Raw genomic sequence first — 17,500 nt, 5'->3', positions numbered from 1 at the left:
AGGACCCTATGAGGAGGACCAAGGGTAGGACGACAAGGGTCAGTTCCTTCTTCATGGTTCGCCTGTTTCCTGCAACAAGAAGTAAATACGTGAGAATATATCCCCCGTGGTCACTGCCATCATACTTGTATGTATCCGAGGAGTAACGGTTCAGAGGTAACCAGCAATTTTATCTTTGGGGACAATATCATGATGAAGAGTTGGAGTCGTAGATGAAGTAAACGAGAGATTTAAGGAAGGCGGTAGTGAGGGGTAGTTGTGATTGAGATTGATCGGCATTCTGTTCTGCATAGTGGGTTAGTCTTACATCATAAAATAACACGAGGAGGGAAAAAGGTAACGGAAATTATCACTTTTTTTTTTTTTTACTAGGAAAAGTTAGATTAGATCAGGTTGGTTAAGCTAGGTTTGGTTTTCGTTAGATTAGGCAAGGTTATATCAGGTTAGGTTATGTAGAATCATATCGGTTAGTTTATTTTACATTAGATCTTTCTTCTATGTTTTTTTCCTCCTAACTTCCTCTATCTATAAATCCTATTGATGGCCAAGTCGTACTTTCTCCACAGTCTCTCCTGGAAACTATCAATAGATAACTGGTTCATCCTCCCTCCATCCTCACTTACCAACTCCAAGCCTTTGTCCAGAACTTTCGCTTTCACTTCCCTTCCCGCCCCATCTACACACATGTTGAACAACCATAGCGACATAACACACCCCTGGCGCAGCAGCATATTCACCTTGTACCATTTCAGGAGGAGCCAAGATAAGATGCAGGGAGAAGGGTGGAGGGGATTGGAATATATAGGAAATGGAATGGGTGGGAGTGGTTTCTATGCCTTTTTCTTTTTGGCTACCCCCCGTGTAAGGGGGTAAAAATCCTTTGGTATATGTATGCATGTACCATTCATATCCACCACTACCGACTATCATACATACCCAATCACTGATAAAAGTTTGTAACTGTCCTCAACAGACTTACCCACTAGTTCCATACAACCACAAAACGCACCAAAACGATTATAAAATTAGTTCCATGTCATCTCCCGGCTCATGAAAAAAATCCTTGCCATACGACGAAAACTACTTGAACGTCTATTTTGTTACAAATCTACGCATCCTCTTAATTAATTCCATTTCTTTCCTAATCCTCTTAATCAATATACATCCATACATCTTACCAACCACACTCAGTAAGTTATCATTACTATAGACATCGTAATTTTTATATTAATGTTACTATTATTTTCATTACTTCTATTACAATTACAACTTTCATTATTGTTATTACAGTTTTCATAACAATTAGTATTATATTCTTTATTTGTATTGTCATTAAGATTACTATAATTATTATCAGTATTGTTGTTGCTGATATTTTTTGTCTTTAATATAACCACTATTGTTATCATCACCATTATTATTTATTATTGTTATAATTATCGTTAATTATTATAATCATTACAATTGTCATTATCTTCATCATTATCATCATTACTTCAGCATACACTGATCCTGGATCGATTGAGATTCTGCCCCATCCAGAGCCCTCAGCGATCCTATGTTGAACGAAAACATGTCTGGCAATAAACACTTTAAACCCCCTATCGGAGAAATAATATCAGAAGTATTGGAAAACTGTATATTTCGACTTCTATCTGTATAGCTATAAGAAGTAGATTACAGGTAGTGAGGAGTACCTCATTTATACCTGCACTCTATCTTCTTGTAACCATTCTGCTGAAGAGGACTACATATAGTAGTCGAAATATACAGTTTTCCTGTACTTCTGATACTATTGCTCCGATAGTGGGTTCAAAGTGTACTTTTACTAATGTGTTATAACATTATCGTTTCCTAGTGTCTGACAATGAACACAATACACTTTAAGAGTGCCTCAGTCACAGCCAGACACATGATATTCCACCTTCCCAAAGAAATCAGTCTTACTTCAAAGAGATGAACAGTTCATTCAAGGGTTCAAAAGAAACAGCGAAAGAACCAAGAATTATTTTGAATTGTATTTCCTAAATAGGACATTTTGTTCAAATGAAAAATTAAATTTGAATGGTTGTGCATATAGGATCCATATAGGATCATTAAGATGGGAAAGTTAGTTTGTGGATGATTTGACCCGTGGACGATTTTTGAACAAAGTGAGCGTTTTGACAGCTCACGGTGCTGAAAGAGGTTACGTGGATACAGAAATCAGACATCCAGAGATATTCATTTTCCGGTTCAAGGGAACACGTACAAATTTACTCAAATGAGGCCCAGGGCAGCTTTCAAGACATTATACTGTTTAAAAAAAACTGTACCAGGAACCACTCATCTGCAACTGAAGCTGTTACTTTAGCCAACTGGTTTTAGAAGTTTTTTTAGCCCTGAAACGACAAAGTTTAACTCCAAGTTAACCTGATCCAACTCTCCAATATTAACCTACCCCTCCCTACTTTCAACTTTTAGTTTACTTTACTTAAAGAGAGAGAGAGAGAAGAGGATGGCAATGAGCAAGCAGCTGAGATTTAGGTACTCTTTATTTTCATTTTCAATAAAAAGACGATTAAGATATACTTCCAAACGAAATAATTGATCTAACATTTCCTCCGTGATGATTTTTTTAATATTACAAAGAACTGGTTCCGATACTCCCTAGGAGTATTGAGGGGCTATTTTAGGAACATCTGCTTTAGGCCAAAGGGTGTGGACTGCCTGAGCTAATTCCTAAATTTACCAGCAACGTCACTAAGCGGAACGAAGACAATCGGGTCAGCTTCTGGATGCGTTTAAACCTTTCACTATAAATGGGGATCCCCAGTCCAGAAGAAGTTTTCCTTGTAGTACACAGCAGCTAAAAGACACGACTGGTCGTAAAACGTAGCGATAGGTTTAACGAGCCTGATGTCAGTAGGGTCTTGATGGAATTAAAGTCTCCACACACACACACACACACACACACACACACACACACACACACACACACACACACACACACACACACACACACACAAACGTATACACGCACACACTGTAGGGTACAGTTCATTTTAACTCAGTGGAAATGGTCTCCATCAATGTATCTGGTTTGTCGTTGTCGAATGTCACTGAATTACACTCTCTCTTTCTTCGTAATTCTTTTCCTTTCTTTCTTTCTCTCTCTCTCTCTCTGTTTTTATTGTTCACATATTGGCAGGATTTTTATATATCGACTGAGGACTTTTTTTCTCTAATAAATTTCCACGAAGTAAACAGACCACACTGTGACGATCATTACATTATAAGGCTCGCCATACTTTGATCAAACTTATTTTTAACAGGTTGTGATCAAAGAGTTCCACATCACTACCTGATATCAACTGGAGCATTCCAAAACAGAATCAACAACCGTTAAATGAACAAGATAACTTGAGGCTTACCAGAATACAACCATCGAAGTGTAAACTCTGATGCCTATCTTACTTGTTCCCAACTCTATTCTTAGAGGACCACAATGGAAATAATTTCCATATGCTTTATTGTGCAATACTCGCAGTTTTATGCATTTTTTATATCTATGTATCTTATTGCAAGTAAATCTTATCCAGTCCACTCAGGAAAGTGGGATTGTGTTGGCAAGGCCGTATTGTCAAACCGTCTGTCGACAGCGCCAAGCGGCTGAATGTCAAACGTACGTTGTAAAAAGTGGATGTCTTTTTTCATCATTCACAATCGATAACCATTCTTCACTGCAGGAACTATCAGCCTCCCATTCTCCCTTCCGTCTCAGTCTATCTACCATACGCGAACACCCGTTCCAGGTGTGACGTCACTCGACAGAAACTCCCGGGGTTAGTCCCGTTCCCGACCGACATCAATTCTTCTTTCTCCGCCGACGACTTTTCGGAAGATTTGTATTTCCGTCCTCGTTTCTATTCCTTGTGTTCTCTAATACACAAAATAAAAGGGAGATTGAAAGAGGTTAATGTGTAGTCTTGTTACACCTACCTTGGTTTCTTCCTTCACCAAGACACTATTTCCGCGATCCAAGAACACTACACTATACACTCACTCGGCGCAGACTTGCGCACAACTGAGCCTGAGCGAGTAGACCTCACGCACCTAGACAATAATGACGTTGCCTACGCTGTTGTCACATTAGTAATTTTTCCTCGAAGGTCAAGAGGATATTAGCGTTGTTCTTTCACTAGTGAACAGGAAACATATGTTGTTTGCGTTGTTGTTATGTGGGTGATTTTTCTTCGAAAGACAAGATGTTGCTTTGGTATTGCGACATATGGAATTCGGCAAAGATCTTGCTTGCACCATTGCATAATAGTTTATTTTCCACGAAAGTCAAGAGGCCTGCGCTGTTGCTATATCGGTGCGTCGGTCAAGACGTGCTTCCACTAATGTTTTTTTTTTTTTTTTATCTTACTAAAAAAAATAGTGAATCCAAACTGCTCCTGCGATATTGTCAAATTAGCTAACTTTCTTCGAAAAACAAAATGCCTGCGCAGTTGCTACATCGGTGTGTCAGTCAAGACGTGCTTGCACTATTGCCATATTAGTGATTCTTTTCTTTAAAAGTCAAAAAGGTAGTCGTAGCATTAATGATTCAAATTAAGATATTGCTATACTGCCACAGCGATTCCTCTCCATCTTCTTTCTAAACCATTGTTCTATTCCCGCCTTTTGTTTTTCTTGATGAAGTAGCATTGATGGTACTTACCAAGTTTCTTACAAATGAGGAAATCAGTATTAATGATTTATCGTTATGATACCACTAATTGTCTCCGTATTCATTTCATGATCTGACCAGGCGATCTTATGATGGAAATTGAGTGTCGTCCATACAATATCAACTTCCCTTCCACCGTGATACGTCTCGATCTTGACCTAAAATAAGTAAACGAATCTCTTCTACCGTGAGTGGTGTAATCGGAAGCATGGTGGCCTCGTATTCGTCTAGATGTGGGTTCAAATCCCGCACTCCTCCCCGATTCCTAGCAGTGACTGTTACCTGCCCAACAGGCAAAGCGCATTGGGCAAAAATAACGGCTTCGGCCGCTGTTACTCGGCGCCTTCTGGCTTAGACTTCCCTCCTTCTTTTCTCCCACAATAGCACTTGATTACGAGTCTGGATATTCTTCATCCTATTCTTTCGGGACCGGACATCTGTTGGGCATTTTATTTTGTTTTTATCTTCTTTTATTCTGGAGTTTTTCTTTTCTTCTTTCTTTTCTCTGGAGTATATGAAGAAGCCTGGGAGATAAATTCCTGGTCTTTACCTGCTTTCTGGAGAATGAAAACAAGAGAGTGAATCAATTCTTTGTCCTTCAGTCAAGCAGGGAAGCCATTGTGTTGGATGAAAAGCAGAGGTTTACCAAAGTGGAAATTACGACCACCAAGGAATGGGTTGGGGGTAGGAGGCAAAACAGGATCCTTTGGAGGACGAGAAGAAATAAGACTGGTAATAATTACGAACTTGTGAGTCCAAATATTGATGTTTATTTAATATATATGTCTGAAGTACCTTCTTTATAATAATTCTTTTTTTTTTTTTTTTGTAAGAATCTTTGGATACTTTTTAGTCCTTGCCCTCATATGAAGCGTTCTCTCCCCTCCCCCCTTCCCTGAAGGGACATTCTTCATGTGATCAGGTTAGGTTAAGCAAGATTAACTTTGGTTAAGTTAGCTTAGGTGGTTAGGTTAGGTTGGGACGGTTAATTAAGCTTAGGGCAAGTTAGCAGAAACTTGTTCAGGTTTCTAGCTGTGTTCCAGCGATCATATAAAGAATTCCAATCCCAGACTCTTGTATATGAAGAATTGCATCTCCCAGAGAGCTTCCTGCACTCAAATCTATTTCTCAATTCAATAACATCGAAAGATATATTCAACAATTCTGACATCACGGGTCAACTCTTGGTAGAATTGCATCTCCCAGAGAGCTTCCTGCACTCAAATCTATTTCTCAATTCAATAACATCGAGAGATATATTCAACAATTCTGACATCACGGGTCAACTCTTGGTGTTCACAAATGTGCATGAGAACTGAAAAGTTAAACACAAGCACATAAGAACATAAGAATGAAGGAGACTACAGGAGACCATAAGGCCTACACTAGGCAGTTCCATGTCCATGGCTAATCCATCATCCCCATCCATAAAGTTGTCTAACAGTTTCTTAAGACAACCGATATTTCCAGCGCTCACTACGTGGCTACTACCTCTATTCCAAGGGAGTGAAGTGATAGAAAAAAAAAAAATCGACCAAGAATCACTTGTGGAGCAAATACAGCTCCTTGAAGGTGAACAAGTGGAGTCCGGGAGGTGGAAGTGGATTGAGCCTTGTGGAGCGGTTGCCTCCTCAGGCAAGGGAATGTGAGGAGTCCCGTCACTCCACCTGGAGTGGGAGGAGGAGTAGGAATCAAGAGGAGGGACAAGGAGGACGAAGGAGGGGGTGGGGAAGGAAGGGAGGTGGTCACATTCAAGGACAGTGGCGGTCTGATAGACTGCCCAATGGACCTGACCGGAATAGTACTAGATTGTGTGATCGTGGACAATGGTGTTATATATATATATATATATATATATATATTTATATATATATGTATATATATATATATATATATATACATATATATATGTATGTATGTATATGTATATATATATGTATATATATATATATATATGTATATATATATATATATATATATATATGTGTGTGTGTGTGTGTGTGTATATATATATATATAACATACATTGTGTATATATATATGTGTGTATATATATATGTATTTACACATATATATACATACATACATATATATATATATATATATATATATATATATATATATATATATATATATATATATATATATATATATATCTTTTATTGTACCTTAGAGATATGCTTTCTTGTACAATAAACAATTTAATGAATGAATAAATAGTTGAATAAACAAATAAATAGATAAATAGATGAATATATATATATATATATATATATATATATATACATATATATATACATATATATATATATATATATATATATATATATATGTATATAGATAGATAGATAGATAGATAGATAGGTGAATAAATAAGTGAATAATTAAATCAATAAATGAATTGATAAATAAATGAATGAGTAAACTAATTAATAAATTAATTAATATATATAAATGAATATATAAATAAATGATGAATGAATGAATAAATGAATAAATGAATAATGCATTCGGTGAATCAAGAATTTTAATCACGATTTTGCAAAGAATAGCAATAGTGATAATCAACTCTGTTACAGCTAGAATATATGCTAGGAAACGTGCCACCCGGTACGTAAGGCGCTAATGACAATCTATGACAAAAGTTCAAAGGACATAGGCTACAAAACAAAAAGTTACACAACCGAAGCTCATACTTTTAATGAAACAAAAGCTCCCCCCAAAACACACAAATATACACGAAGTAAAGAGTGATTTAGCATTTTCTCCCTTGCATTGAAAATTTAGAAATACGTCTCACTTTCAACGAATTACCAGCATTCTTAAGAAGGGATTGTGACGGTAATCTCACCTTCCTGCCAACTAGTTGTTGTAGACATATTTGTTTGGTGCAACCTTAGTATATTCGGTAGAACCCTATGTATCTATAGGGTACTTAGTGGTCCACGACGTCATTATAATGGTACCCTGTATATCTACGAGGAATTTCCCTGTTCGCCATCAAGGACCTGTTTATGAGAAGTGGTTCATGCTATGTGCATGAGCTACTCTTTGTCTCATCTTTCATACAAGACCTATTCGATATAGGTGACTCTGTAGATATTTTCACTTCCATTGGCCAAGCTCCTGTAGTCATTTAGATCCTCAAGGCTATCCACCATGTCAAGGTGTCAACTCTCGGATAGGTGATTGATTGATTGACTAACAATTTCCTTTTTTGAAAATATGTAAGGTGATAACGTAAATGCAAATGTAAAAATATGTCACCTTGGCTAAACAGATTATGGCTGGACTAGATTAATTGAACATATAGTGTTGGAGCATATAACATCAAGTGATGTTTCGTGCATGTTAGATGTAATCTGTAATTCTGCGTTAGACAGGAACATAATTGAATCAATTAATATCAAACGTGTTGTTGATGATAACATGGATTGTATGGGTTTATGTAAGTTAGACAAATTTGCAAATATGTATGTATATATATATATATATACAGTATATATATATATATATATCATATATATGCATATATATATATATATATATTATATATTATATATATATACATATATACATGTATATATATGTTATATATTATATACATATACATATATACATATATATATATGTATATATATATATATATATATGTATATATATATATATGTATATATATATATATATATATGTATATATATATATATATATATATATATATAATGCAATGTCTAAAGTGAGACGTCTATATTAGTATATACTTTAAAAAATGAGAATGGAAATGTGTAAAGGAGGATTACAAAGAAGGAGTATACCGACAGGAGACCTTTAAGTCCATAACTAGGTTGGATGCGGAAAAAAGTTATAATAATGATAAATAACTAAAAGAAAAATAAATAAAAATTATAGTAATATAAATAATATCATAATAATATAGATAATATCATAATAATATAAATAATATTATAATAACATAAATAATAACGTATGATAGAAAACGTTGAGTTTTCTCTCTTCGCCCAGTGTAAGTTTTTGTGATTTTATATCGTAGAGGTTTTGTCCGCGCGCATAGTAGGTTAAAGGTGACGGCTTCAGTCGCAGCTGCTCAGCGCCTCCTGGCGTCAGCTCCTCACTTTTTCTTTCTTTGTTTTGTGAGTTTTTGTCGCGTCGAGATAAGGGAGGGTATGCCACGTAAATCATTTGGCGACAACAAACAGATAAGGAAAAGTGCCACGGGGTTAGGAAGGAGATAAAGCCGTTTACTACTGACGAATGAAATCACCTGAAGGTAATCTTGACGAAATGGAAAGTATCCTCCGGTATGGAAGGGGTTATACGTTTGTCTCTTTTATCTTTTCATTGTGAGTGGAGTGACCCACAGAGCGAATCATGAATTGGGTTGAAAACAAAATGCTGATACAGAAATTCCGTCTTGCGTCACTTGTTTCCGCTTTACTTCCCATGACGTGGATCTGGCAGTCTGAACACACAGGGCCAAGGTGACGAGCGTAGGGCACAGTTAAATACCTCCTGACGTAAGTTCTTTACTTTAAGCCACAACAAATGGAGTGACTGTCCTTTCTAGATTTGGCATGGTTTTATTTTTCGCGTCTAATTAGTTTTGTCACACAAAAGGAACGAATGTACTTTCTAGATTTGGCGTGGTGTTATTTTTCGCGACTGATTAGTTCCGTTATACAAAAGGAACAAATATTCTTTCTAGATTTGGCAGGGTGTTATTTTACGCGCTTAATTAGTTCCGTCATACAAAGGGAACAAAAGTATTTTCTAGATTTGGCAGGGTTTATTTTTAGCGACTGGTTAGTTCTGCCCCTATTTTAGGGTAGGAGTTTGGATACGACCCTTACCTACACCATGCTCAGTTCTTTGGGCTGACCTGGAGGCGTGACTACGACCTGCGAATGACCCCGTCAGGTCAACTGTCAACCTGACCCTGTCTCACGTCAGCATTATTCGTGCCTCAGGAGGTATGGATCTATCTGTCCACAAAATAGACAGTTTGTTTAGTGACAGGTTGAATGTTAATAAATAAATGGACATATGTATATACTGTGTATATATATATATATATGTATATGTATGTATATACAGTGCGGTATATATATATAAATATATATATATATATATATATATATACATGTACATACAGTATATATATATATACATGTACATACAGTATATATATATACATTAATATATATGTATATATATATATGTATGTATATACAGTACGGTATATATATAAATATATATATGTATACATATATATATATATATATATACATATATATATATATATATATATATATATATATATATATATATATAGTAGAGGTGAGAAATGTAATCACACATTTGTCCATCACGTGAAACCCACTGTCGGAGTAAAAAAGTCTGGAGGCGGGGAATCTACGTATATATTTCGATTAGAAGCTGCAATCCTCATCAGTGGATCAGTATCTACTGAAGAGAATTGCAGCTTGCAATCGAAATATATAGATTTCCCGTCTCCAGTCTTTTTTACTCCAACAGTGGTTTTCACGTGATATATATGTATATATATATATATATATATATATATATACATATATATATATATACATATATATTTATATATACATATATATACATATATTTTTATATATATATATATATATATATATATATATATATACGTGTGTGTGTGTGTGTGTGTGTGTGTGTGTGTGTGTGTGTGTGTGTGTGTGTGTGTGTGTGTGTGTGTGTGTGTGTGTGTGTGTGTGTGTGTGTGTGTGTGATTCACCATGGTCTTGGATCACGTGTTGGACTCGTGATCGACAGCTATTTCCTTCCCGAAAGAGAGCTCAGAACTCGTATATGACAGATCTATGGGTAATACTGTGACCTTCCACGGACACACACACTCAATTCACCGCCCACGAGAGTTGGAGTAGCACCCCGAAACGCAGCAATACTGAAATTATTTCAGCCCTGGGCGGAAGTAGAACCCGGACCGCTGTAGTGGCAGGCGAGAACTCTAACCACAGCGCCACGAGGTGTGTGTGAGTGTGTGTGTGTGTGTGTGTGTGTGTGTGTGTGTGTGTGTGTGTGTGTGTGTGTGTGTGTGTGTGTGTGTGTGTGTGTGTGTGTGTGATCTCGGAAGAGTGTGTGTGTATGCATATACAAAAACTAACTTACAAATAAATAAAGAAGCGAATAAACAGATAAATGAGTATATAAATAATCATGAAAGCGGGCAGACGAGTTAACAATAGATAGATAAGGAAGACAATAATTAGAAAATAAAGGTATATAAATGATTAGGTAAATAAAGATAACAGATAAGATATACTTCAAGATAACAGTTAAACAAAAGATTATAATGAACAGTGTTTGATTCATAACCTCAAATATGGTCCATTAAAAGAAACAGTAATTTTGTCATTCTTTTGGTCATGTTGCTTATCATAGTCTAGATAAGGGATACATTTGGTAGATATTACATTGGGAATGTAATGCAATGAAATACGAATATTCACGAAATCAGGGCTAGCCTGTTGAAGGGGTGAAAATACCAAACACATATTTACATACATACATACATACATCATACATACATACATACATACATACATACATACATACATACATACATACATACATACATACATACATACATACATACATACATACATACATACATACATACATACATACATACATACATACATACATACATACACCAAAAGCTTTTTCGCCTTACACGGGAGGTAGCCAAAAGACAAAGGCATAGAAACCACTCCCACCCATTCCATACCCTACATACTCCACTCCCCTCCACCCTCTTCCCTCTCTCTTATCTTGGCATCTCCTGGATGACGGGTCATCCCTGCATCTTGTCCACTGCCCATAAATAAACTTTGTCACACGTAGTCTCACACAGGAAAACGGTGGGGCATTAAAAACAAGATCATACGAACACTGAAAAATAAGGAAAATATGACAGCAAACTACAAAATAAAATCAAGTGGGTGTTAAAAAACAATATATTATCTAATATGACATTAAAAACATAGTTATATCTCGTGATCCTAAATTCCATTGCTTAAATGTCCGGTCATCATTGCTAACTGACATCCTGCGATGAAAATAATATAATCTTAAGACAAAATACCAGAAATGGACGAGAAAACAATTTAAAATTAATTATTATACAGAAAGGAATACATTTTCGTTCTCTGTTTCTCGTTCATGGTTGCTTGCTTTGTCTAAACCATCGGTTCTCATTTGATGTTGAGACACTATTACAAAGGCGGAGCATGCCGACAGGAGACCTTTTGGTCCATAACTAGGTCGGATGCGAAAAAGTATAATAATGATAAATAGTTAAATAAATAAACAAATACATAGATAAATACATAAATAAAAATATAATAATATAAATAATACTAAATAAAATAAATAGATAAATACATAGGTATAGTTGAATGATAAACAAACAGGTAAATAGTAGATAATAATAAATTGACATACAACTAACAATAAACGTGAATCAAGCAAGTAATAACAGACAAATGATAACAAAACAAATAAACAAATAATATAAAATAAATGACAGTCATTACAGCCAGTCTAGCCAATCTAGCCTCACAGTCAACCTCTCCGACATTGAATAAAACCGTTTGACATTCACTAACTCTTACTAGTTTTCGTTGGAAACCACCGGTGCACATTCAGCTTTACAGATCAAGGACAGCATTGCAGGAGTAAAAAAAGGCCACAATCACATTTCATCGGCTATACTGAATTACTACTTATTCGGCGCTGACGCCAAATCCTCTGCAGCGTTTGATTTCATTTGAATCTCAAAGGAAATGCCAAACGCGATTTCGATAATAATGTTGGCGGAATTGGCGGCCCCCGGCACCGCCGATTTGGCGGAATCCAAATCCCCGTTTTGCTAGCGAGGCTTAATCTCCTCGCTGTCGAAAAGGTCTCGCACGCACAGTTCGGCGGAATAATGTGGCTGGAATCGGAACAAAAGGACATATATTCTCTCTTGCTTAGGAAAGGAGTTACTCCAGATCGGTTTGTTCTCTTCTCCTGAAAGGAAAACAAACAAACACACAAACACACACGCAAAAACACACACACACACACACACACACACACACACACACACACACACACACACACACACACACACACACACACACACACACACACACACACACACACACACACACACACACACACACACACACACACACACACAAACGGGGCTGAAATAATTTCAGTATCACTGAGCTGCGAGTTGTTACTCCAGCCCTCGTGGGCGGGGAGTTGGATGTGTGTGTGTGTGCGTGTATAGTCACAACATTACCCATAAATCAGCATATATGGACTCTGAGCTCATAGCTGTCGATCAAACACGTGATCTAAGACCATGGTGAATCACACACACACACACACACATAGCATTACCCATAGATCGGACCTACGAGCTCTGAGCTCTCTTCCAGGAGGGAAATAGCTGTCGATCACGAGTCCAACACGTGATCCAAAGACCAAGTGAATACACACACACACACACACACACACACACACGACTCGGTGGCGCGGTTGGTAGAGTCTCAGACTGTCAGTACGGAGGTATAGGCGGTACCTGGTTCGAATCCTGCCCAGGGCTGAAATTATTTCAGTATCGCTGCACTTCGAGTCGTTACTCCAACTCTCGTGGGCTGGGAGTTGGGTGTGTGTGTGCGTGTAAGGTCATAGCATTACCCATAGATCGGACATACGAGCTCTGAGCTCTCTTCCGGGAGGGAAATAGCTGTCGATCACGAGTCCAACACGTGATCCAAAGACCAAGGTGAATCACACACACACACACACGCGCGCGCGCGCGCACGCACAGAGCACAAGTGTGTATCCTTTTGTGGTTGTGACAGGTTGGAATGGTGGTATCAATGTCTAAACGAGAATAGGTCAATAACCTACGAAAAGAAAAAAATTATTATATGATGGCATGAGATGTAAGCTGCTTTCTTTCCAAAGTGAAGTGAGCTGATCTTGCTTTGACTTTGCTTTTTTCAAGGTCATGAAGTGACCTTGGATATCATACATGACCCAATATTTCTTGAGTGCCTCAGCTAAGGTCAGTGGGGTCACCTTGATGTGTTGCTTCAAAAGAATCAGTCAAAGACAAAGATCCTGAAAGTGTTATGTATTCTATTTTGCAAATATAGCACTTACTGCTAAACACTTGATATATCTAATTTCATAGAAAACCTACCGTAAAGTGTAAATTAAATAACGTGAAGAAAAAAAATCAAATTATCAGGAATAACAATTACATCCGCATGGTGAAGTCTGTGGAGAACTTTTGGCTACAAATGTACAGTCAGAATCGTTGGTTCATACTCTACCGGTGCCACATTTGTATAGACTATTCGACACTGTCCCCACACAGGCATAAACATAATATACTTGGGGTGGAGGAGTTCTGTCAGGAGCCGAAAGAGTGATTGGCTTCTTCCCTAACTTCGATGTCAACCCACCACCACCACCACCACCACCACCACCACCACCACCACCAACATCACCACCACCAACACCACCAACATCACCACCACCAACACCACCACCACCATCACCACCACCATCACTACCACCACCACCAACAACAACAACAACAACAGCAACGACGACGACGACGACGACAGCAACAACAACAGCAACAACAACAGCAACAACAACAGCAGCAGCAGTAGCAACAACAAAAACAAAAACAAAAACAGCAACAACAACAACAACAACAACAGTAGCAACAACCACAACAGCAAGGGCAAGAACAACACAACAGCAATAACAACACAACCACAATAACAACACAAGAACAATAGCAATACAGCAGCAATAACAACAAACAACAATAACAACATAACAACAATAACAACACAAGAACAATAACAACACAACAGCAACAACAGCACAATAGCAATAACAACACAACAACAGCAGCATCAGTAATAACAACAACAAGAACAGCAACAATAACAAAAGTAACAATAACAGCAATAGCAACAGCAGCAGCAACCGCAGCAACAACGCAACACCAATAACAACACAACAGCAATAACAAAACTGGAAGAGAGTAATGACTGGTCGGACTTTAGGACCCCTGCTAGACAACAAGTCCCGGTAACAATTCTTCCTACTGACTCCGTGAACAGCTGACAAATGAAACAGACTTTTGTCGCGTTCACTGCTCCAAATGACTCACACATTTGCCTCATTTGTTCTGGCTGCCACTAGATAATCTTATTCAAAAGAAAGAAAAAATATCCATGTCAATGCACCTCAGAACTAATGTAATTATTCTACCTGCCCTCCAAGCGATTTTATTTAGTCATACCTCTGCTCGGCGAGACATTTGAGAAACGAATACTGTACATACACACACCAAAATATATTTTCCTTCTTATAGAAATGGCGGACGTGTCAAAACATATATTCACTCCACAACCCCCTCCCACACCAATCTAAAAAGGAAATGAATAAGGTATTTTTAATGCTTACATAATTCAGTACCACAATTTCAAAGTCATGCAAACTAACAACAGATAAGATGGATAATTTATGTGCATGATAAACACATTTCAGTATGATATCGTTAGTATGATAAACGACTGAAACATTTGACTGCATATCATCAAGATAAATCACCCCAGAATTATGGGAATATGGTCCCATTTGGCCATAAAAAGATAATTGATTAGCATCCCCGCCAGCCCCACTAAAGGCTTCCTAGATCCGATTTTTTAATCACAAAAAAAAAAAAAAAAATCAGAAATTTTTTGGAAGTCTCGTCGGTTTCAGGGCACTGCGTCATTTGTTGTCCCAAAGTATAAGCGCTACTGCGCATGCGCTCTACCCGGTGTCAAGATGACGAACGTGGTATATTTAATTAATTTATTAACTTAATTGTAATCTACACAAAGGAAGCTATACTCGTGAGGTCCCATCTCATTCCCCAATAATCATAGTTTTGAAATCACTTATTGATTCAGTTTGGTCTGTATTAATATGCAAGTTCTTCCAAGAACTTCTGTATAGAAATACCTATTTCTGTGCCCTAGATATTAAACAATGTAAGCACCTGTTAGTACTATTAGTAAATCAACAAATTCGATGTTAAATAAAGCATAGTCTTTTATTTTGATACATATATCTATGAAATATTAGAAATTTGTTTAGAAATTAAGTTAATGATAACAAACACTGTGTTTAAAAAGACAGACAAGCATAATGTACGTGGGGAAATGTACCGTAGGGGAGGGTGGTAGAGAGAGCTTTAATGAACTTTTTAGTGATACTCAAGTGGAGGATTGGAAGAGTTCTGAACGTTAATGTGTACAAGGGAGGGAGCGGTGGGATTGTCAGATCGTTATCAGATTATTGCCGTTATCATTATCAGAGAAATTGAGGATAGAGGAAAAGTGGAGCAGAAAAGAATGGGAGGGAGGTATAAAAATGATGAGGTAGAACAGATTAAAAGAGAAAGAAAAAAGAGAATGAAAACCGTAAGAATGTGAGAGGAGAACGGAAGGTAGTAAAGGATAAAAGAGACACAGGAGTAGAGAAAAAATGAGTATGTTTAAAGGAGGAAGTGATAAAATGTGCAACGATGGTGTATGGGATCAGGAGGATGTGAAACACAGAATGGGAGGTAGCGAATGGTAGGAGGCAGAGGTAAAGAATGGTTTTGGAAGAGAAGAAACGGGATTATGAGGACTGCAGAAAGAAGTACGGAAAGAATAGAGGAGAAAAAAAACACAAGGTGATGAAATCAAAGAGGAGAGTAGATATATAATAGGGTAAAAGTTAAGCGAATAATAATAGTAAAAAGAATTGTATGGATGGTCATGTATTTCTGTATCTAAGCTATACATGTCACCATGTGCTGATTTTTTTTTTTTTTTATCGATAACAGTTCTAGCATTTCTTGTCAGCCAATAGAAAATATGTAACAAGATGCATACTGCAGTGAGTAGTTAACAGAGGATGATTATGGAAATCCTACGCAAAGAAGCGCGTGGCCACAGCCATCACCTTTGTCCTATGTGCTTAGACTGTCGACGCAGGTAACAGTGACTGCCGGGAATCAGAGAGAAGTGCGGGATTCGAACCCGCGACAAGGAATGTACGAGGTTCGCATGTTTCCGATGACGCCACCAGCATACACAGATAATATATAATGCATTGATTCCTTGAATCAACAAGCTCCACCGCAAGGACTCGAACCTTTGCATTAGCGACTGTTTATTATGAAGCAAAGACGATAGAGTTGTGCTACCCGGACCGTACAAAAAGGAATGACCTGCTACTTTGTTACAATGGCAGACAATATTAATTCCTGTAGTTTCTTCTCTGGAAGAAATCGTCTCCAACCAAAATGACTTTTGTAGAGGTCTATGGAGATGGTTTCCAAATCATTTGTTTCTTTAGGATGGTTGTTGTCTCCCTAAATATATATATGTATATATATATATATATATATATATATATATATATATACATATACATATATATATAATATATATATATATATGTATGTATGTATGTATGTATATACATGGAATTTAGTGAATATGTATATATATATGTATATATATAAATATATATATATACATACATACATATATATACATATACATATATATACATATATATATTTGGATGATGGAGAACATAGACACAGGGGAAGGCTCGGAACCCTAAACA

General features: G+C 37.0%; 1 protein-coding gene across 2 annotated transcripts in view; it reads right to left on the bottom strand.

Moving 5' to 3' along the window:
* Positions 1-17,500, bottom strand: part of LOC143029057 (leukocyte elastase inhibitor A-like) — a 39,003-nt gene that overhangs the window by 17,952 nt on the left and 3,551 nt on the right. Inside the window, exons 1-2 of one of the 2 annotated variants that reach the window (XM_076191403.1) lie at positions 3,982-4,132; positions 1-69 (exon numbers count right to left, since the gene is read on the bottom strand). The exon at positions 1-69 is cut by the window's left edge and continues 283 nt beyond it. In XM_076191403.1, the coding sequence (XP_076047518.1) occupies positions 1-55 (55 nt within the window). In that variant the 5' untranslated portion in view covers positions 56-69; positions 3,982-4,132. Of the gene's footprint in view, positions 70-3,981; positions 4,133-17,500 lie in introns of those variants that run through there. The other variant, XM_076191404.1, reaches the window with a different exon arrangement.

This window comes from Oratosquilla oratoria, chromosome 10, assembly GCF_046742065.1.
Source record: "Oratosquilla oratoria isolate Oo_2021 chromosome 10, ASM4674206v1, whole genome shotgun sequence".
Taxonomy (NCBI): domain Eukaryota; kingdom Metazoa; phylum Arthropoda; class Malacostraca; order Stomatopoda; family Squillidae; genus Oratosquilla; species Oratosquilla oratoria.
The sequence above is the reverse complement of the archived record's forward strand: the minus strand, read 5'-3'. Positions and strand labels throughout refer to the sequence as shown.